Genomic DNA, 24,693 nt, shown 5'->3' with positions numbered 1-24,693 from the left:
TAAACCGCTTCATCCAGGATCTGAGGAAGTTGGTGCACCACCACGCTCTCAACAACCTTCGCAAGGAAGCGAAGATTGGAGACTGGACGAAAGTTATTCAAAGAGGATGGGTCCAAGGTGGGCTTCTTGAGGAGAGGTCTCACCACCGCCTCCTTCAAGGCGGTGGGGAAGTGACCCTCACTCAAAGAAGCAGAGATGACCGCTAGGAACCAGCCTCGTGTCCCCTCTCGAGCTGCATAGGCCAGCCAGGAAGGGCACGGGTCCAGTCAGCATGTGGAGGAGCTCAACCTTCTCATAATCCTGTCCACTTCCTTCCACTTCCTGTCCACTTTGCCTTTCATGTGTTTATTTCTTTATATTGCTCTTTTATTACACTTTATTGTCTTTATATTTGTCACCTTACACACCAATAGTGGAAAGTCAGAAACAGATTTAACAAATATGCACAGGGGGTTATGCACTACATGTTATTGAAATAAAATCTTATGCCTCTTCCCCAACCTTCTTATACCCTATTGCAGAATTATCTTTCTTCAGTGGATATGCTTTATACAAGTCAGATGTGCTAGCAGAAACCAATTTTTTTCTTCATCTGTGGCTACTTGAATGACCTCAAACAAAATATTTGACACCCGATACCTGATTGAATTTGTTTTTGCAAGAATCTCAAACATAAATTATCATCTAAAGGTTCAACTATAAACATGTATAACCTACCCTTCCTAAAGAGAAAGTGTGGCTGACCTGCTTGTGCATGTTAATTCACATCATAGGCAGCAAAAGGAATTGGTCTTTCATTGTTGCAGTATTTCGATTTTAGAAAAAATTCTCTAATGAGGCATATGCTAATTGTAAGCTAATTTGAGGGCTCACAACCTAATTTGAGGGCTAATCCACGTGGAGCTCTGTTTCCATCTGTCCTGTTTGCCATTGTTCACTATTTAGAGACTAAAATGGACGATCTGAAACTTGAGCTGGCCATGAACATGGAGTGTATGTCAGAGGTGGTGAACCTTTGAGAGCTGTATGTAACAAAATTTCATTTTGATGTATGCCAATTGGTGTACATTCAAAGTGACAATAAAGTTGTTGATGTTCTTGTTCTTGTTGTTATATGTTACCTTGCCTTAAAAAAAGCAAGATGACCATTAGACTGCCGCTGAAATAAAGAAAACATTTTACTACCACCTAATAGTAATCTACACAGATAAGTAGATAGATAAATAAATAAAATATAGCGGTAGATACATATTTAGTTTATTTCATCACTATATTTTATTGTAAGAAGATGTTTGTATTGTAATTCAAGTTAGGTGGCTATCCATATCTAATATGGTCCTATCACCTATTGCACGAGAAAGCAGGCTCATTTTCCAGAATGGGCTGTAGTTTACTGTTAATGTGTTTGAATGATATGAGTGGTAGGTAACATCCAGTAGTATTTTGTGGTTTTTGTGGTTTGCCTCCTCATCCTCCATGGAAATCAATCTGATTTTGTTGATTTATATATTGGTAGTTAATCTCTTGAATGTCTGGTTTAATTCCTTTAAATCCCATTTTATCAAGTGAGTCAGCAGATGATAGACTTTGTGGTGTGTTCTCAGTGGAAGATGGAAATGTGTACATGCACATAGAGACATATAGGTTATCTGTGTAACATAATGCTTATGTGTACATTGTCTAGTTTCACTGTGGCATCAAATTAATGGTGAAGTGGAAACTACTGAAATCATGATAGAATTTGCTAAGATTAATTTCCATGGGAGATTCACTCTATGAGATTCAACTCTAACAAGAGATATGAGTTGATGCAATATGCAGAGAGATGATGGATTCACCCTAATTGAGTATGTTTAAATGGAGGCTAGATAGTTTTCCCATTTTGGATGTGAATACTTTAATCTGATTTCTAGAATATTCTTGGCCCTGTTGTTCTAAATGGGTTATTTGCAATTTGGTGATGACCAGATCCATTCTGGAAATAAGCATGTATGCTTTTTTAATCAGCAGCGTATTTCCAACCCCTTCAACTCCATCACGTTCTGGCATTAGAAGGAAGGACTCTTGAGGCTTTTCAATGTGTGCACTAATTGCTCTGTAATGAATTATTTCCTTCAATTATTCATCAGTAATGCTTGCTATCAACCATCACAGCCAATAAAGGAAGGGGATGTAAAATATCCCCTGTAAATGTATACTGCACTGTTAAAACCTGAAGAATTGCTTGTTACATGAAAAGTTCTAGAAATAAGCATTTTGGTTATGGAAAGGAGAAATCACTGCTTGTTATTTTATTCTGATTAACTCAGCAATATGTGCTTCACTACCAAACTGACAGTGATTGGAAAATAGAGTTTCTTATAAGCTGCAGATTCACTGGAAGGAGAACGGGGGGGGGGGGGAGGAAAAATATTTGGGGACTGTAGTTAATGAGGGAAACAGGAAAAACACATATTACATATAATGGAGTTTGGAAAGGAATTACAGTTTAAATGCTATGTTATGCAGCAAAACTGATCTCACAGGGGATATCAGCGACCAAATTCCTTATTCATTCTCATTTTCCCCAAGAAAAGGGAGGGAGGGAGGGAGGGAAAGATGAAATGTTCTGACAAATTTTCCAAAAAGCCATCAAACCTGAAACTGGTTCTCCTTCTTTCCTTTCAACTCATATTGTTGTGTCATCAAATGCAGCATCAAAAAACACCCCACTGGACTGGGGTTTTCCACATTCTTACAGAGACATTTACTGTGAAGCCCAGCTGCAAGACATGGGCACGAGATTATTCTCCATGTAATGATTAATTTATAATGACTAGTTGCTACCAATGGCTTTATTTTCTATGAATTTGGCTATACTTCCTTTAATGAGATCTACTGAAAATTGCTCCAACTCCATCTTAAAAATGTTGCTTCCATTTGGATCCCTTCACCGATCTTATTCGAGGTGATAGCTTAACTTGAGATATCAAATTGCTCCGCCTTGATTCTTTCAATAGGAAGAGATTGAAGTAACCTCTTCCTTGATTCTTTCAATAGAAGGAGACTGAAATAGCCTCTGATGATAAGAATACTAATGGAAATGGAACTCTGATAATGTTTGATTCAAGATGACTTGACCATTCTGATCTGGAATGTCAAAGAAAATACTACTTTGATCCAGGATACCATGTTCAAGGGGATATATTGATCAAACTAAAGCCCCATTCTAAATATAAGCAATTCCTCTTTTCAATACTGGATCATTATCACTCCATGTATAAGTTTTCAGTAATTAAATAGCCCCAGGGTTAAGAAATACTTCTCTTTTGATTATAAATTTCCTTTATATATTATATGAATCCAAGAGTTAGTGTTTAAAAAGGAGAAAGATTTATCTTCGCCTCTAATATATGCTTCTGTTGTGACCTTTTAGAAACATACATTCTTAAAGTACAAGCAATCTCAGATACTATAAAAAGGGCATAACTTTACAAATTCTACAATCCTTAAACAAGTTCCTGAAGAATACCAGTAATAATAAAATTAATAAATGGTGGCTTGCACCAAACATGTTGCTTTGTAATATTAAATCTTTTATAAATTTAATTGAATAGTGATAGAGCAGGAGTCCCCAACTCCCAGTCTGTAGACCAGTACCAGGCTGCAGCATGCCAGCACCTGGGCTGCACAAAGAGGCAAAGCCCCATTCGCAAGATGCAAGGAGCACACAAAATCATGCACTCTCTGGTCCATGGGAAAACCCTCTCCACGGAACTGGTCCATGGTGCCCAAAAGGTTGGGGACCTCTGTGATAGAGGATAATAGGTGATAAACTATATATTTTTTTAAAAAAAAAATCTCACATTGTAAACTAGCTAATAAGTGGTTTTTTAAAGTTGATAGAAAACTATTTTAGTAACATTCTATTAACTTTAAAAGATTCTTCAGATGTACTGTACATTGTAGAGAATTACCATCAATTATTTCATTACCCCAATCTTGTAAACTACAACCATTCTTTCCAAAGAACCAGCCTTTGAATCTCACTTTGTAAAATTGCAGACAGTAAAATATGACTAATAATAAAAATTCTGTGCAGATTCCAAGCAGCAGTTGGGATCACATGGAATGTGTTACCACATTCAACTTATCTCCTTTGGTTTCACCCTATTTCTTAATGGATAGTCTCATGGTAGGTAGTTGTCCAAAAATTACCTCCAGTCCCCACTCTCCTGCAAAATTAATTCCAAATGGTGCTTTACCTTTTAGGGGCCAACTGGAAACCTCGGGACAGCAATTTAGATAATATAAAAGTGCATGTATGTATGTGCCTATGTATAGATAGACAGTTTAGATAGATTGTTTTTTTCTGACATTTATGAAATTGCCAGATATTTAGAGGAGTTGGTGCTGTCACTCAAAATGTTCACCGGGAATTTCAGTCTTGCTTCGTCTGAAATTTAATTTGACATTCTTCTAAAACATTTCATTTTTCTTCCCCCTCTGTGATAAGGCTTAATTTTTTTTCTGTAATTCTTCCAATCCAGAGACCACAAAGAAGCTGCTGAGATCTGGGGAATACAAACCTGAATATGTCGTGGTTTTTTTTTTTTTGTTTTTCTTTAATGGTTCCATGATTTAAAAAAACATGCTGGAATGTTAATAAAGGGAGCCAAATTTCCAAAACCAAACATAACTGAGTAAAATTCTAGAAAAACAGTTTTTTTTTTACTGTACACTTCTTTGATAAGAAAGCTTTGATATTTAGAATTAGAATTCTTTATTGGCCAAGTGTGATTGGACACACAAGGAATTTGTCTCCGGACAAATACATAAATGCACTTGCTTCAGCCCCTTTGCCTTTGTATGATTTATTCAGATAGGTTCTTAGCTCTTTTTTCAGAATAGTAAAACTAATATGATTGGAGTTAAACATTCAGGAAGTCCCTATATAACATCCAGGATTTCTTCTCTGGGAAAGATGATGCCCCTATGAAAAATGATACGCTTAATATAAAACGACAGGAAAACAAGCAATTCAGAAATCAGCACAAAAAAATCTAGACTTGTTTTGTTTGTTATTGTTATTTTTTCCAAATGTATCCTACCATTCCTTCAGGAGTTGAAAGCAGTGTTAATACACTTCTTCTCCATTTTATTTTCACCAGAATCATGTGAGATAGGCTGAGCTAAGAGATTGGCCTCAAGTCACCCAGAAAGCTTTGTGGCTGATGGGCCACAATTTCTTCTCAATCCCTGATCAGGACTTTAATTGATACATCACACTGGGTAACTTATTTTTTTTTCTTAATTACATAAAACATTTTTAGAAGGCAAAGATGCCCTCAACTTCTGGTGACAACATAGCCACAGTCACACAGGTTTTTTTCCTGCCAAGTGGTTTGCCCCAGCCTTCCTTTTAGGTGTTTTAACTCCCTAATCATGACAATGTACAGTAGCTCTAACACTATTCAGTGTTCTGCCATCTAACCAAGTCTTATCTTACTGAATTTCAAATCAAAAGGCTGATCACATCTCAAAAGAAGTACGTAAGTTGTAGGCAAAAAGTTTAGAATTAACCACTTTTCAATTAACTGAATTAATCTTCTTCTGCTTTAAATATGGAATCCTGAACCCCAGACCACCTAACCTAATATATTACCATATATCCAGTGGTGGGATTCAGCCAATTCTCATCACTTCAGCAGAACCAGTGGCTAAATTTTTGTTGCCCAGGCCCAGAATGGACTTCTGGAAGCAGCATCCACACAGAGAACCTGTTGTTCACGTATTTGAATCCCACCACTGCATATATCTAATGGATTAAAAGTGATAAAAGGCAAGCAAGCAATCACTTTAGCCTCTATAGTAAAGAAGATGGTTGTTTACTGATACAACATATGGTTGTCTACATGTGCCTGGCTTTGAACATGATAAAATTGGTAATAATGTTTTGTTTTGTTTTTTTTTCATTTTCCCTGGCACAATGGCCAATGGCACCAAGAGGTTTCTTTGTAGAATAAAGTGCAAAAAAATTAACTTATTACATCAAATAAATTTGTGAAGCATTTTGTTTCAGGGTTAAAATTCATTACAAAAATCTCAGGTCTTTAAAGGATATCAATATTTCTCAGAACTAGCAAACATAATCTATCTGCCTAAGATCTTTTTTGCAGTATATTCCAAGTATAAAAACAAAATCTGGAGAATGAAGGATGCATCACCAAGATAATATAATGGAGAGCTCTAACTTCTCATAATCTTCCATTTAAATTTAAAAATCTTACTGGCTTCTCAGAACTGATGTAGTTACTTAGTTCTGTCTTGGTCCATTAACCACTTAATTTTAAGTATAATTTCTTAGGAATTTCTATAAAGCTAAACCTAGACATACATTTATGCTCTGAGCTGTGACACCATGAATAATCTAGGCTCCTTATGCTCAGAGTCTCACATTACAACCCCCTAAGCAATTACAAAGTTATTGGGCCATTTTAAAGTACTTAAGAATAACATGACAGTGATATATTATCACGTCTCCAGTCAAACCAGAATGGCATCACTTTCTTTCTATAATTAAAACAATACATAGTATTTCCTTTTCTTTAATGCAGAACAAGTAATTTCACTCTCAAAATGATTCGACTATAGTAAGAAATCAAGTGAAAACAAAACGAAGCAAATTTAGCATTTAAGGGAGGAACTTTATCCACATATCTGTAGAAAAAATCAAATGAGTCTGGATACTTGCCAGTAGTGAGAAGTTTAATTTGTAGCTAAGGGTCATTTTACTCATCACCAAGGCAGACTAGTCAGTTTTATTCACCCAATGGAATAATGGAACAATTGCTTTCCTACAGCTTAAATCAGGAATGTCAAACTTGCAATGTCACATGACGTGTCGCGACGTGTCGTGACATTTTTGCCATTACCGACAATGGGGTGGGTGCAGTTTTGCTATGATGCATTCGGCCCACAGTTTGACACTCCTGGCTTAAATGATATTGTCTAGCATCAAAGAAAGAACAAAAGATGGATAGATTCAGTTGCAAAACACAATGGGTAAATTGAGAAATGGGTTGTCCTGAAACTTGTTTCTTCTCATGCACATTTTAATCTTAGATGGCTTGTTCAAAGGGATGACACTGAGTGAAATCTTTGACATTTAAAATATTGAATCCTATACTGTACTGCAGTATTTTATATCTTTGTTTCACATCTTCATTCCATGTGGACAACTTGCTGTTGGATCATAGCTGAACCTTGTTTGTTCAGTCCATGAAGCCCTTGTAGAGAAGTGCAAAACATTTCATAGTGAAACTTCATAAAACATCCTGTTCTGGATGCAACTGCTGATCTAAATACTAAATACATTGTTCTGAGTTCAAAGCACTCATACACACAAACACTACACACACCCACACCCACACCAAGGCAGCTTGCTTCATGCTCAAAATAACACATCTGAATTCAAATGAAACAGTTTGCAAAACCATGGTTATATTTAACTTGCTGTTAAATCTGTTATCAGCTGCATCATGGGAACAATTTCATGTTTTGCAACAAATCAATCATCTTAGTAGGGATTACTTGGGACATTCCCCCTGTTAATTTCTCCTCCTCCCCTTATCAGCAATCTTGTTCATTTTAATCTATCTATCACTTCCTTCATAGCAACCACTGATTGCTGTTTCCTCCTATTATCATAATCTGGATTAGGTTTGCACAGTGAGAAGGTAAACATTCGTGTCTGTGAGTCAAGTCTGAGCAAGATGTCAGGAATAAGCAAGATCTCATAAATTCTGCTCTATTCTTTAATCCTCAATAAATGGAGATAAAACAATGGAAGTTCTAATTTAAAAAAAAAACTGTACTTATAGATGATATTGATGGTGACTGCCTGTCCAATGGTGGAGCTCATTTTGTTAGCAGCAGTACTGCCTTCCAATAAAAGGTTTGATGTTCACATTTTATGAAGTGCTCAGTAAAAGCCTCCCTAGCACCCTTTCACATTTTTGGCTGACCAAGTTACTCATACTGTAGAAGATACAGGAAGTCCTCAAGATGTGACTGTTCAAAGTTATAATAGACTTCCCTGAAGTTGATTATGACCCAGGTTCAAAATTCTAATGTTTGCCCCATCCCTGATTGAGGTCACACAATGCACTTCAAGTGCAATTGAAATACATGGCTGTTTGCAGTATCCCACAACCATATGACTTAGGTTTACGATGCTTTTGCCAAAAATCATCATTTATTTCTGGAGGGTTTTTTGGCAAAACTGCACCCATAGCACATCACTGGTTTTGCTTAATGGCCATTGGCATTTACTTGGCCATTGGCATTTACTTAACCACTGCACTATCTATCCCTCATGTCCTGGAAAAAACTAAAAGAATGTACAGTGTTGTTAAAATGACACTGAAACATACATCACTTTGAATTAACATTTGATCTTTGAGCTACTTAATCAAATTGCATAATATGGCTTGTCTTTTTTTTAAGCCTTTTTGGTTGGCTGGCTGCGGGTTCCTGCTTTTCTAGCAGAGGCAAAAGGCAATGTTCATTATTAGCCCTCCTTCACATTTCTCCTTCAAAAAGCAAAGTGGTGAAGTAGTTGGGCTAAGAGAAAATGACCGCCTCAAATTGAATAAGTGAGCAATCATGGCTAAGAATGGATTTGAAATTGGCTCTCCAGATTAATAACTCATTGTTAGCTTTATTGAAATGACAGCATTTCAAGAAATATTTACAATTTAAGAATCAAGCAAAACAGTCTTATTAAATGCAAGTATTTTATTTCAGTTAGAAGGTTTCCATTGCTGACTTATGTCCCTCTGTTTCTGTGTACGTGCTCTTGTGCTTAATTACTTCAAAGTATCCGTGTTCCTTCCTATCTGCTACTCCAGTTCTTTCATATAATTCTGCATATATAATTTCATCTACCGTATTTTCCGGCGTATAAGACAACTGGGTGTATAAGACGACCCCCCAACTTTTGAGATGATTTTCAAGATTTTTCGTCTTATACGCCGGAAAATCAGCGAGCCCGGGAAGGCACGCCCTCCCCTCTCACTGTGGAGGAAGCAGGGCAGGCTGGCGTCTGGCGGGAGCCAGCAGGGCAGTCCTGCGCACGTGTGCGCACACAGGACTGCCCTGCCGGCTCCCGCCCGACGCTCTTCCCTCTTGAGGCAGCATCGCTCCCCGGCTCCTAAGGAGTCCTCGGGGATGCTGCCTCAAGAGGGAAGGACTGCCCTGCCGGATCCCACCCGACGCCGGACAGCTCCGCCAATGCTGCTTCAAGAGGGAAGAGTGTGAGGTGCCTGCCATGGCTCTTGAGGCAGCATCCCTGAGGACTCCTTAGGAGCCGGGGAGTGATGCTGCCTCAAGAGGGAAGAGCGTCGGGCAGGAGCCAGCAGGGCAGTCCTGCACGTGTGTGCGCATGCGCAGGACTGCCCTGCCGTCTCCCGCCAGACGCCAGCCTGCCCTGCTTCCTCCACAGTGAGAGGGGAGGGCGTGCCTTCCCGAGCTCACTGATTTTCCGGCGTATAAGACTACTGTGCGTATAAGATGACCCCCCCCAACTTTTAAGGTGATTTTCATGGGTTAAAAAGTCGTCTTATACACCGGAAAATACGGTAGTTTCTTTCCATAAAGAAACCTTAGTTTTTCCCCAAGGATTGAAATCATTCCAAGTAACAGTTAGATTTCCATATGTGCTCCAAAGAAGTATATTCATGAATTGACAATGATCCCTCCAGAAATATTGCACAGACAAAAGTGTAGAAACACATACACAATTCTGCACACTACCCAGCTTCTCTTATTTTGTTGAATTTCAGTGAAATCACTTTAGATTTTTTTTCCTTAACAAAAATGTGCCACACTGACATATGTATCTGTGTATATGTTAACTGTCTATAAATTACCATCTCATTTGCAAATCTTCCATCTGGACAAATCATGTATACATGTATATATTACTTCCCTAAGCATATATTTATAGAGAGAAAGAGAAGAAACCTCAGCTACGCAAGAATAAATCTCCTAAAGGGGATGAAGGGAAATATATGTGTCCCAGGATATTGCAAGATCCAATCTGGGTCAGTCACTGGGACCAGACGTTTAGTCTTCTTTCAGATTCGTTCTGGAGCCCATCCTCAGGAAACTTCTCTTTATGATAGAATAGATCTATTTAACCAACTGGCTAAATAGTATTAATTTGTATGTCTGTCCATTCCACCTAATTATGCAGGCTTCATTAGCAACATCCGTTCTTCTTTCGTCACCATCACGTCCAATAATTATATAGTATTTGTTCACTCTGAAAGGCTTCCATTATTTCAGTAATGTAATAAAAGCATTTTTCCAATATGGCTGCTGGAGAACTTTCAACCATGTTTCCTTGCAGAACGTTCATCGTAAGCTGCACTACCTATTTGGGTACTCCTCGATTTACAACCACAACAGAGTCCAGACTTTATGCTGCTAAGTGAGAAATTTGTCAAGTTTTGGGCCATTTTACAACATTTGCCGCATTTTGCTACATTTAAGTGACTCACTGCAGTTGCTGAATTAAAGTAACAACATGGTTGTTAAGTGAATCTGGATTCCCCATCGACTTTGCTTGTCAAAAGGCCATGACAGATGATCCCATGACCCCAGCACACTGCAACCATCATAAATATGAACCAGTTGTTTAATAGTCAAATGTAAATCACATGACTATGGGGGAATGCTGCAACGGTCATAAGAGTGAAAATGGTCATATGCCACATTTTTGTTGTAACATCAGTCACTAAACAAACAGTTGCAAGTCAAAGACTTCCTATACTCGAAAGGAAAAAAATGCTCAGGATTTAAACTTTGGAACTGATACAGATATTTGGGGAGGGGGTGTCTATGTAAACAATACATGATTTCTTTTGTCTGCCACAAAACAACATATCTCCCACTATCAGATTTTCTGAATTTTCTGCTATTAAATAGTTATTGAATGCAGTAACTTTGAACTTATTTATTTATTCATTCTTACTTACATTCTATTAAATACTCCCTAATCAACTGCAGACTCACAGCAGTTTATAATAACAAATCCAGGATTCAGTAAGGATTTCTTGTAGAAATGGGTATATCCCAGTCTCTTCTAACCCTAACCCATCCCACGAAGTGGTACTGTCAATTTCCTTTAGCTAGACAATTATACTCCTCCTGCTTCCAAAGGACTCTGAAGAGGCAGATGTCCAGAAGGCAAATAGTAAGAACCAGGCTGGAAAATATTCTGCCCAGTCCATCAGAGTTCATTGACTAAAAATAATCCATGTGTAAACATTTCCTCCACCAGATCCCATCCACAAGGAGTCAAAGTTTTGGTGAATTGGAGTTAATTGGCAACAAAGTGGTTGTGGTAAACACACATGGTATTTACCTGTCTCATTTTTTTCCCTTAGAAAAATGTAGCAACCATAAAGAAGTTGGGTGGCAAAACAATAAGGAAACAGAAGTAGAGATACTTCCCCACTGGGGAGGTCCAAACTTGAGCTTGAATCCATGATTGGTGAATTTTATTCTTTGTGTTTCTCCACCAGCACTCTGAGATTTTCTTCTCCTATTTTATCTCATAGAGTTCCTTTAAGCAACCAGGATCAAAGAACAGAGAGAAGATGATTGATTGTAATCATACTCAGAGCTCAGATCATCTCTGGTGCTAAAAACTAATTAGATATTGCCAAACAAGTTTCTGAGAAATTAAAATGGCCATCTGAATCTGTCAGAATACATGAGATGCCTGAAGCAAACAGAGATATCCTGATAACAAGTCATTCTTAACTGAACTAGCAAATGATCTGGCCACAACAAAGATATAGATGTTATGCTCCCTGTTTACAGACCATCATCCAATAACTCTGAGGGAAAAATAGATTTAATATATGATGGACCAGAGATTACCTAGAGAACAAATCATGGCAATTATGAAATCTCAAACTCTCTCAGTCTCAACCTTAGGAGACTTATGTTTGAGGCTGAAGACATCTAACAATATAAGGGATGGGTTCGGAAAAAGTAATTTTTTCTCTCTCATGCTATATGAAACCAAGGGAAGGGATAGGAACTTGGCTTTGTCTAGTTATATGATGTGGCTTGCCCACCTTCACTATTTAAATACATTTTTTAAAACAATCTTTTATTTCCTTATCCTAAATTATGTTCTGATTTTTCAGAGTCTCTGGAACATGGATGTAACTTAATAGGTAAGATAAAAATACAAGCAGTGTTATAGTCTTATGAAAGAATCTTTTTGTCCAGATGGATTAACACCTGTTAATACTATGTTACACCCTCCCAGTTCAAATCATACATTAGAAACATCTTTGCTCCAAATTCGAAAAAGAAAATTTTCGAGAGGCTGGAAGACCTTATCTGTGCACAATGGTACTAATATTTGAGTTGATATTACTGGTAGCAAGAGGAAAGTATAATGCAATTTTAGCCACTCATTCCACGATTCACTTTTCTTGCATGCATATATGCATACATATGTATATACGGATAGTATTTATGAATTGCTATCTTTGGAAGGATTAGTTAATCCCGTAGTGTTAAATTTCATTTTCTGCTGATTTTGGATCAAAATAAAATATGTTTAAACTTGGTCTGAAAATGCTACTTTACGAACAGCAACTTTTATGTCATGCTATCTCAAATTGTGAGGGGGAAGCTACCTGTCTGGAAGTATTCCAATACAGTATCAAACTCTCTCTCCAAGGACCCTTTCAGCTCTATTCTGATTGATTGATTGAAAAATAAAATAAAAGATGTTATTATACCTATCATCTATCTATCTGGGATAGCTTTCATGAGCTGCTCTTTTTCTTAACTAGAAATTGGCACAAGTGATATTAAGAATCACTACTATTATTGGTTCCTGTGCACTGGCACATTGTCCAGCCATTTGCCTTCTGCTGCGTTTATTGGCTTAATGCCCTTTACTAGGTTTGTGTTAATAAATTAAATTTATGCTATTCTACTTGGCCTGCTGTTAACACTCAGATTCTAAAAAAAAATATCTCATGAAGCTGTTTTTTGTTATCTGATGCCAATTTTTATACCTGTCACCAGATATAAATGGCACGATCTTTTCCCAAACTGAGCTAAAATGCTCATGTAAAATACTACATCAATGCTTGAATGTTAGAATTATACACAGACACCCATTTTGAGAGCTAGAGACAGAGTCATTTCATCTTCTGCTTTACAGTATATCCTTTCATTTCAGAGCCTAGAGGTTGTTTTTTTTCTTAGCAATAATACCAGAAAGGTAATCCATCTTTGGGTACAGTTGGAATAATCCTTGAATATTATCCTGATAACTACTAATGCACATGTTATTTGAGTTTAACTCTTCAAAACACATGTGTGCACGCATTAAGATTATTTAGTGATTTCAAAGTAATAAGGACTCTATGCATACCACACATGCCTTGGTGCTTTAAATTTATTTGTACAGCTGCAAAATTCTCAGATTAACTATCTGTCAGGAGAAGTAAAATATGGTCTGGAAAGTAAGGAGATGAAATCCAAGACACTGGGAGAAAAATTACAAAATGAACTTCTGCAATATGAATTATTTCTAAAAGAGAGAGAGAGAAAGAGAGAAAGAGAAACTCTCACGCTTTCTGGAATAATAACCTGTAGTTGGAAGACAAGTATATCATTAGACCATAACCTGGATAGTTCCAGCCATTTAGTAATAGGCAGCATTTATTGACATAATTGTCACTGAATCTCCTTTTCTCTTAAATCTGCTGGAATATAAATTTGCTCATAATGCAAATACCACACAATGTCCCAGAGGCAAGTCTGCAGGCAGGAAAAACAGAACTGCAATCTTCAAGAACGATCATTCTGTTCCCATGGAATCAGCCTGTCATTAAATCCTCAGATTTTAATGATTGTGTAGTCTTGAAGCAAATTAAGATTATACATTTACATACCATGTTTTTTATCATTCTGATTATGTCAGCACATATCAGCTATGTGTCATTCTTTTATTGCATTTCAACAACAACAAAAAAGGTTTATTTTGTTGATTGTTTGCATATTTTTAAAGGACTGGAGACTTAAAGTGTGGCAGTCCATTTAAAGTGTCTGGACTAATCTCTGAAACACGTATAAGTATTCAGATATATATCCCCACACATCTTAGAAAGAAAAGAATCGAGCACCAGGATAGAAAAATAAACAGTTTAATATGCAAAACACTTAGCTTTCATTGGCCAAACTGCCGACATCGTCAGAACAAGAATAGGAAATCTGGGAGTTTGCCTATATAGCCAGCTGCTTTTGCAACCTGCTCATTGAGCGGGTACCCCAACCCCAGTCCATGGAACAGTACCGGCCCACAGCATGCCACACAAACAAGCAAAGCCCCCTCCAAGAGATGCAGGCAGCACAGAAAACCATGCACTCTCTCGTCCGTGGAAAACTCTCTCTCCATGGAACTGGACCCTGGTGCCCAAAAGGTTGGGGACCTCTGTTCTAATGCATATGATGCCCCATTAATATCTACCAATATTTAAAACCAATATAAGAATTAAAGTAATTGACAAAAAGAAAAAGAAAATAAGACAACAACCAAGACAAAAAAAATTACAAAAAGGAAAACTGTATTGCAGTTTTACTAAGTAAATTCAGGAGGGAACAATAGATAATATAAATAATTCATGACACAAAATGTATCTCTTCTATGAAACAAATCCATTCTGATAAGGAAGGTATCCTCCTAGATTCCCAAAATAGGGAACTTTAAGATGGCCCCTCAGAAAGCCTTATCAGCAATCAATAACAAAGAGATGTTAAAATGTTTCAATTGACTTTGCCTCAGAACACTGACTGGATAGCTTGCTTGCTGCAAGCTGTAGAGCAGGGGTCTTCAAACTTGGCCATTTTATGACTTGTGGACTTCAACTCCCATAATTCCTTAGCCAGGCTGAGAAATTCCAGGAATTGAAGTCCACAAGTCATAAAAGGGCCAAGTTTGTAGACCCCTGCTGTAGAGCAATACACAATACATTTTTTTTTCAGTGGCAGCCCTGTCCTATAACTTCAGAAACAGGCTTACAGGATTAGAAATAATAAACAATTGTCAATAACCGTAGGATAATTAGGATGTGCCATCAAATTGTTGTCAATTCTTAGCAACCACATGATAATTTTTCTCCATGATCTGTCCCTAACCTAGTCCTTCAGCACATCCAATGGTATACTCACTGCTACTGTAAACAAACCTATACACCTCATTGCTGGTCCTCCTCTTCTTCTCTTTCCTGCCATTTTCTCAGCATTGGGGCCTTCTCCATGGCCTTTGCATAATATATCTGAATATATATCTGAAGTAGGATCATTTGAGCCTAGTCACATTGCACTTGTGTCAGAAGCAAGCACTAAGGTGCTTCTGGGTTGAAAGGATTAGCCGGTGACATCACCAAAGCCTGGGGGTACCCAATTGGGGGCTCCTTTCATGTCACCAGCTGGAGCAAAGGATGGGAACTCACCTCGCCCTTTGGCAGCACTCAGGTCTAGAATGCAGGCTTGTTAATCTCCAACCAAGTGTCCTAAGCACACAAACCACTGTGTTCTTATTTGAGCCTGGTCATTTTTGCCTTGAGTGAGAACTCTTAACCCAGAGTTCAGGATCCATTGAATGATCCATTTCTTTGTTTTCTTGACTGAACACAGTATTCTCAGGAGTCTTCTCCAACAGGGAAGTTCAGAAGCATCCATCCTCTTTCCATGTTGTTTTTCCAGTGTCGAACTTTTGCTTCTATAGAGTGTCACAGGGAACACATTGCACAATTCTAATTGTTAATAATCACAAGATCCAGTCTGACCCATAAGATTTAATCTGATATTTGGTCACTCTGCCCAATATTGATTGTCTTTAACAGAAAGAAAAATACTAAAGCAGAGGTGTCCAACCTTGGCAACTTTAAGACTTGTAGACTTTGACTCCCCAGCCATCATTCCAAAGTTGAAGTCCACAAATCTTAAAGTTGCCAAGGTTGCACATCCCTATGCTAAAGCTTACACCTGGCATCCTTCTCCATATAGGCCGTATATTCAATAGCTGAGCTGTAGTCTTTTTTCCTAAAAGAATTCCTCTACTTGTACTTTATTTTAAATCCCTGATCAGTGCACCATGGAGTATTATATGCTCTTCGGTGCTACAAGTTATTACAGAAGAAAGACTATGGGAAACATTACCTGAGTAAATTGGATTTTCTTCCCAATGTTCAATTTAAAATACCTATGGAATTTCACCTCAACACTGATGTGATTGTATTATATCTAAGGAAACCATAGACACACAGAAGGCAGGAACAACATTGCATGGTTTATGCAATTCTAACTTTTGAAAATTGGAAACCATTAAGCCGATGGAAGCCCAACTCTTCCCAAGTTGTATGAAATTGTATTATATACCCAAATTGGTAAATATAGGTAGTCCTTGCTTAGCAACTATTTGAAGTTACAATGGACCACCCTAGAGCTATTTATGACCAATTTTCAAAGCTCCAATGGTCATTCCTTCCACCATGATGTTTGATGTTTTTTACTGGTATCAGGTCTTTATTTTCAGATATTTGCTTCGCAATTGTAGCATTTGGTTAATGACCCTGGTGTTTGCTTAATGACCACCTCAAGAAAGGTTGCAGAAACAGGTGCAGTCATGTGATGACTCAATTAATGACTTCCACAAATTATAACCATAACTCTGGGCTCAATTATGGTTGTAAATCATGGACTAGCCATAATTAACATTATGATGATCATTGTAATAGCTATCCATACATCAAACACAGAATTCTATATGGAAGTTCAAATATGCAGATTAAGTATGTGAACAGCACAGAATTTCAACAAATGGCCTGAGATACAGTAATACGTTGAGAGTGTGTCATAATGAAAATTGAGGACATATGTTTCCTGATCAAGAAACGAGCTGAGAAGGGAGTGGGTGGGGGAAGGCACCATAATGCTTGGAATAAAAAAAATCTGGAAATAATTTACACAAAAAACATGAGTATGAATAGAGATACATTGTCTTTGCTATTGGCAAAGTATCCCGCCTTGCTAGAGAAAGAGATTCAGGCTCTTTTCCCAGCAAAAATGCATGCACACTACATGACTTGCACAAATTACATGCACCAAATGTGAACTCTATGCTATCCCAGATTCTTTACAATAGGATTCTTTATAGTCTTGGGCTTTCCATATCCAGCCTTTTTGGAAACTATTCTCATGGGTTTACATCATGGAAAGAGCCATGCTCAAATTGATTCTGACAAGACCAGAATAGTTTGTTGCATTCCATTACTTCGAGATGAAAATAATGATGTGCCCTCATGGCCTCTGAAAGCTTGTCAGTAACAGAGGAAAGTTGCAAAGGAAGTCTATATTTTTCCTCCCCTTTGTCAGAAGAGATAGAACCTAGCAGGACCACACAAAGTGCCATATGGTGTTCATCTTACTGACACTGAAGGGTCCTCATTGCATTAGTCACTCCAAATGAGTCATTGTGTGAAGATGAAATATGAGTGTCAACAAAGCCCACTGTAGTTTTCAGAGATAATATTTTGTTCTAAATGAGAAAATGACCACAACCTCTTATCTATCTACCTCACGATTTTGATCCCTACAAATCTAATCTTTGGTTTCGCTGACACTTTTTTATCCTGTCAGGGTACTTGCACAGTGGGCAGAAAATCAACTTACATAATGAGGAAAGAAACAACTACCTGCTACATTTTTTTCCTGTCTTGTTTCTGGAAAACTGACAAGGAAAAATAACATCACACCTACATTTTGCTGTTAGAATTGATACTATTTATTTTTAGATGAACATACAACAGCACACATTTTTCATAATGCTGCCTTAAGAGATGTTGTAATGTAACCAGTATTAAATCTGAAATATAATTAACATAGACTGTCTCAAATTTATATTTATTTGCTTTGAGTTGAGAAACTGTCATTATAAAAACATCTTTTTGGATAATAGTTATTTTTTCCCCTAAACACCTACCTCTCAAAGACTTTCTGCCAGCCTTTTTAATAAAATATGAGCCAATCCAAGTATCACTTTAGCAATAGCAATAGTACTTAGATTTATATACCACTTCATAGTGCTTAGCAGCACTAAGCAGTTTACAGGGTCAGCATATTGGCCCTAACAATCTGGTTCCTCATTTTACTGATCTTGGAAGGATGAAAGGCTGAGTCAACCTTGAGCCAGTCAGCATTGAACTCCTGGCAGTGGGCAGAGTTAACCTGAAATTCTAACCACTGCACCACCATATTTCACTTCAGTTGCATAGATGGCCTCTACCAAAAAAAAAATATCCACCACTGTGGTCATGTCTCAAGGAACATACTCATACTAATAATGCTGCCTAAGGAGATGTGTGACTGAGGCATAAGGTCTTGCCCCATGAACTATCCAAAAAACATCCTAAAATTATTTTCTCTACTTGGTACCCTCAAAATATTTCAGGGATATTAATTCACCACCATTCTTGACCATCAAGTTATGTGATGTTTGAACTACACCACTGAAGTAACACTTGAATTAATCCTGGATGAAAAACCTGCTTAAACTGCAGGCAATTTCAGTCCATCCCTACCAATATTCACATGTACATGTGGATTGCAGTGTGATTTTAGCAGATACAGTAAACTGAAGAATGAGCAGGTTTGTAACAGAAGTTGCATCAAGGATAACTGCACAAAACAACTCTGTTCTTCACATTTTTCTTGACTTCACTTAATAATGTGCACTCAGTTGACTCATTTTTCTGCATTCACACAGCACAGTAAACTATTATGGTTTGGATTTCACACAATGCACTAAGCAAAAATGTGCTTGATTAATGTGAGATTGCTTATATAAAATTTGTTTTATATGATTGCTTATATAAAATTTGTTTCGTATTTCTGGTCGATATGAGTCACTTACTCAATCTCTACAATATTATCAGAAAAGAAGGAATCCCTTTGAGATTCATCTTGCAATAAATTCTTAAGCTCTACTTCGAGAAGCATGATTTGGCACAAGAAAGAAACCAGAAAGCTCCCATTATGCGAAACATAAAAGTAATGTTTCATTTATTTGGGGAAATGAAACAAAGACAATAATCATCAATGAATTCTGATGGAGACATGCACTCTGTTGAGATACATATAAAAAAAATGACCGATAAGCTTTCAGTTCATGGATTTACTTTATTAGTAAAATCTTCATCTCTTTTTCTCTTTCCTTCTTTCTAACCTCTTCTCTGCTGTCTGCCTCCCACTCACTCAGCTGCAGTTTGGCTGTTGTCCCCAGCAGAGATCCTCTGGCAGCTGTTTCCTCTTAAAAAACATTCGGCCTGCAACCTACCTTCAGAGTGCCTTTATCACTTTTAATAGCAGCTGAAGTGTCTTAAAGTTTCCAGCTGCCAGCCACATCTTCACGATAGCAGCTGGACCTGAGCTACATTGTGACTCTGTCGTAGCAGATACAATATTATTCTGAATGAAGTGAAACTCATGCTTTGGAAGAGCATTACAGAATCCTTTAGTATGTTAAATTCCATGTAACAGCACTCTCATATAAATGCTCTTTTGCGCTAAGACTTGCATTTTCCAGTTGTGGAGTTTTTATAGCTTGAAGTTTCTACCCGAAAAATAGCACTTATGAAAAGGGAAACATGCCTTGGCAAACGTTGGCAATGGTGCAATAAAAAGCTGTTATGCCGCCTCTTCTTTTCATTCTTGAGCTATGCAATGTGAAATAATATGCTTGAACTCATGCTCTCACTCAGATTTGCACAGCATTAGGGTGAGGTTTTCTGCTCTCATTTGCAGGACATCTACATTACCTTAGGAAAGAAACTAGCTTCTGGAAAGAGGGGGAAAAACTTCAAGAAAGAAGGGAACTGCAGATTTATCAGTTATTCTATATTTTCATATTTTGGCCTAAACCAAAAAAAAACACCACAACCCCATATCATTAGACCAATTTTATCTAGTACAGGGGAAGGCAACCTTGGCTCTTTTATGACTCGTGGACTCCAACTCCCAGAATTCCTGAGCCAGCATGGCTGGCTCAGGAATTCTGGGAGTTGACGTCCACGTCATAAAAGAGCCAATGTTGCCTACCCCTGATCTAGTGTTTATTGATCAATTTGATCTAGTTCACCAGCCTAGAAACCAGGAGACTGTGAGTTCTAGTTCAGGGGTATCAAACTCAATGTCATGTGATGTGTCATGACGTATCGCAACTTTTTTTTCATTGCTGGCAAAGGGGTGAGCACAGTTTTGCCATGATACATCCGGCCTGTGGGCCATCAGTTTGACACCCCTGTTCTAGTTTCACTTTAGACATGAAAGCCAGCTGGGTGACTTTCTGGGCCAATCACTCTCTTTCAACCCAACCCACCTTATGTAGTTGTTGTTATGAAGAGCGAGAAGTATTAGGGTCCATTTGTGCCTTGAGTTATTTATAAAAGCAATAAATAAATAAATAAATAAAATAAAACCTATCAAAAATAAATAAATGCTACTCTAAATAATAAAGCAGCAAGAAATTATCTCAATTTTAATTTATGAGACAGAAATAACCATTTCAGGGAAAAGCAAGTGTGATTATTTGCAACAGCCACCATAGTTTGATGTGACCACATCCCTGTTCACTGGACTTTCTCCTCCCCTTTCATCTAGTTGATACTTCTTACAGATCAAGTCATAAATTATCGTTTAGTGTCATACATAAAATACTGATGGAGCTCAGATTAGGAGCAAAATACGGCTTTGCCTGGGGAAGATCCTATGTTTAATGTTTGTAATTTCTACTTTTAAAAGACCTCAGGCCATAGAACTGGAAAGGCTTCTCCAGATACTCTTACAAAATTATTACCGTTGCTCAGAGAAGGCCATACTAGGTCAGAGTACATTCAGAAAGAGAGCTAAACATCACTGCATCTTTTCCACACCCCACCCAAAATTGTAATTAAATTGTATAGATTGCTTCAGCTTCTTTGCTTTATTCCTTCTGGTATGCAATTCCACCAGGGGAAGATTAATGCAGGAACAGGTGTTCATATAATCTCTAAAATGCTCATTTATTTGGTTTTATGTTTACCCTGACTTTGCACCAATAAATGGCATTGAAGACAGCCATTGATTAAACACTGAGTCATGATTTCCCATTAGATTATATGTAACCAGATTAAGGCAGCCTTCACCAGCATTAGTAATTTTGCATATACCAAGTGAAAGGCAGCTGAAATAAATCATTAGTTATTGTCACTGAAAAGATTGAAATCATAAAAAATAACCAAAACTCCTTACATACATGTACTTTCCTAAATTAAGCTAAGTTTACCTTTCCAAATTTGATTTCAATGCAATTTTCTTTAAATTTCTCCTGTAAAGTCTCTGCTAGCTGACAGAGCAAAGCACCATTATCCAATTTCTCCATGAAGGATTCAGCTGTTATTTCTTTTCCTGAAAAAGACACAAAAGGAATATCAATCAGCACCAGCATTGTGGATTATTCACTGTGTGGAAAAACATGATTGCACTGTGGATTTTGTTTGTATCAAATTGTGATTGCTCCCTGCTGAAGAAATAGATCCCACGTTATACATCACATACTCATTTGTCCTTAAAAAAGAAAGATGGCAGAGACTTTATTGGAAGAAAGCTATTGTCAATGAAGTAAAAACTTATTTAATTTCATGAATGCCAATGTACTTCCCCCACAGCATTTTATGGTAACACTGAAGAGAGTTGTTCTAAAGTTTAAAAAACATGTAGCCAATGTAGTAGCTTCACATAGACTCTTCTTATAAATGCAGATGATTGCAATGCCAAATTGGCTGAAAAGATATGTTTCCATAATCTAAATTTAGCAGTTTTCCTTTAGGATTTGAGGAGGATGACATCACCTTAGACTAGAGCACCAGTCAAAAGACGTATGATTAAACTTGAGAAGATATTGGAAGCAACAGCCAATGGATTGGATGTCATTTACCTTAATGAGCTGGGGGATGAGGATGGTGGAAGTATTCAATACTTTCTGGAGCAGAAAAAGAATATTTTGCTTATTCATGTTTAATAAATATTATAGCTCTATTTAATCTTCACAGTTATAGTTTCCTACCCACTGGAATGAGGTTGCCTCTGACATCTGGCTGGCTTCCATTCTGATAGCATTCCAAAAGGCCTTGAAGATTAGCTGTTCTCTTAGACCTGGGCATGGGTGCATGAAGCCCCTTGCTGGATATTGGTTGTATCTGTTCTTTGTGTTGTTGGCAGGATTCATCGCCTTTTCTGTTTTAGTTTTATTCTTTCTTTACTTTTCTAATTTATCTTCTATTTTTATTTTGTTTGTACACATTGTGAGCTACCCAAAAAAACATCCTGGAGTCAGATAGCACCAAATTGAATTTTTATTGATTGATTGATTATTGGTAAACTCTACTTAGTAATGCTAATAACACCACTGATAAAATTACCATCAGCAATTGCAAAAGGTAGGAAGGATGCATACAGAAGAAGTGCAAGACAGTAAATATGACAATTTTGGGGGGGAAACATATTTAACTTTTTATAAACAGCAATGGATGAATACAAAACCAGTTTAAATAAATAATAATGCATTTATAAGCATTTATAAATAAACACAGACAGCTGGAAGAGGACAATTGGCAGAAAGAAACCCAGAAGTTCTTTGTCTCTACTAAAAACAAAGAGACAACTACTTCCACAGCCTTTAGATCAGCTCAACAAAATGTCCTGGAGAACAGGTTCTGAGTAATGTGTATCCCAGAATGGCACTGCCCTTCAGCCTTTTATGGTAAAAAAGATAAATATCCATCAGTGATAACTGGTATGTTATGCTTCTATCCCTCATTCTTGTCTCCAGTGACAGACTATCTGAAAACAAATCATTGCAAACAGTCACACAAAATTGCCTTATCCATTTATTGCATCTTGATCATTTTTGATCTTCCAAGAATCTTTTTTGTATTAAGATAAGATAATCTTTATTGTCATTTTTTTTTTACTTTGGGCACAATGGCACACATCAAAAATGAAATTTAGTTGCCTGCTCTCAAAGTGAAACACATACATGACACACACCTAAAACATACTACATACAACATATATATAGCCCCACACCCCTACATATGCATAACAATAAAATATTAAATACTGTCCATCTTGAATATATAACAGAAAGAGGAAACCTGAGAGTTCACAAGGTTAATGCTGTATGGAATGAAACTATGGCTGAATCTGGATGTTCTGCTCCGGACACCATGAAGGATACTTTGAAGGATATTTTCCTGAAAATACCTAGTTTGCATCAAAATAGGGATGCAGAAAAGCACTGCTCCTTCTATTACAGAATCTATTCTGTGCCAGACTGCCAGAAATGCTTTTGTAAAATAACTGGAATAATTAGAAGGTAGTTATTTTGTTTCTTTTCATGGCCCTCAGTGGACAGAGATGGGAGAAGACACAAAATTATTATGAGGATACTTTATGATTTCCACAAATGCATTTATACCCTGCAACCCAAACAGCAATCCTAAACATCATTTGCCTGCAGAAAAATGCATGAAGTGTTGCCACTCTAATTTACTGCAGTTGAAACTCTCAATGCAGTTTGGGAATGCTGCATAAAAAGCCTGAATCAGAATTCTCCGGCATTCAATATAAATCTTCACAATTCACTTCTTTCAGCACACTTCCATTTCCATTTTAAGATAACCGTGGCTAAAACTCTGCCTAATCTTAACCATGTCTATTGCAGTTTCTTAACTTGTAATTTAATTAAGCATGTTTCCAGAAAACATAAGGATTAATGACAATTTGATCTGGTGCACACATTAGATTGCTGTATAGTGTGGGTGCTGGTATGTATCCGATTGTATGCAGTATATATTATATATAATATTCCTTCCAGTCACTGTTGACTGCTGGGAACTGCCTGGATTAGTTCCTGCTGTTTTCTTGGCAAGATTTTCAGAAGTGATATGCCAATGCCTCCTTCCTAGCGATGGGAAAAAATGATTAGTCCAAAGTCGGCAGCTGCCTTCATACCTAGGGTGAGTCTAGAACTCACAGACCCCCAGTTTTTAGGTTGGTGCCTTAATCACTACATCAGATTGGCTTTCATGATGGATATACAGGGTTTGGTTTTCTTGTTTATAAACAATAGCCTGTTGTATATTATTGTTTTACTACTCCAATCCAGTCTTTATTAAGTTCGGATGACCCAGCAACTGTATTTAACCTAAAACAGGGGGCGGGGAGAGGTTTAAAGCTCCTAATCCTAGCTGTTCTTTAAAAGGTCTATGGAGATTCTCAGTCAGACTTGCCTCAAAAGTGCTTTTTCAAAAGGCAACTGGACTTTTTTTTTCCTTGAAGAAGAAGGGGAAAAAAAAGATTCATCCATAAAGTAAGAAAGTACAGCTGACTCTTACATTCAGGGCTAAATTCTGACATCAGGATTTCTTAACAAAACAACCTCACCTATGCAAACTCAAGAAAGACTAATAAAAAAGCTCCCTCAAATCCCCAAACAAAAATTTCTTTTTTCAATGAGGCCTGAAGGTTTCAAGTTTGGTCATAGTAAGGAATCATGGCTTTTTGTATTTC

The 24,693-nt window shown here is 37.4% G+C and overlaps 1 protein-coding gene across 1 annotated transcript in view; it reads right to left on the bottom strand.

Moving 5' to 3' along the window:
* GAS2 (growth arrest specific 2) overlaps nucleotides 1-24,693 on the bottom strand; it is a gene marked incomplete at both ends in the record, with an annotated part of 107,328 nt that overhangs the window by 66,929 nt on the left and 15,706 nt on the right. The window contains one exon of the mRNA XM_083348591.1: nucleotides 21,407-21,528. Coding sequence (XP_083204717.1) covers nucleotides 21,407-21,528 — 122 coding nt within the window. The remainder of the gene's footprint in view (nucleotides 1-21,406; nucleotides 21,529-24,693) is intronic.

This window comes from Vipera ursinii (assembly GCF_947247035.1).
Source record: "Vipera ursinii genome assembly, chromosome: 1".
NCBI classification, from domain to species: domain Eukaryota; kingdom Metazoa; phylum Chordata; class Lepidosauria; order Squamata; family Viperidae; genus Vipera; species Vipera ursinii.
Note: the sequence above shows the minus strand (reverse complement) of the source record. Positions and strands in the feature narration are given on the sequence as shown.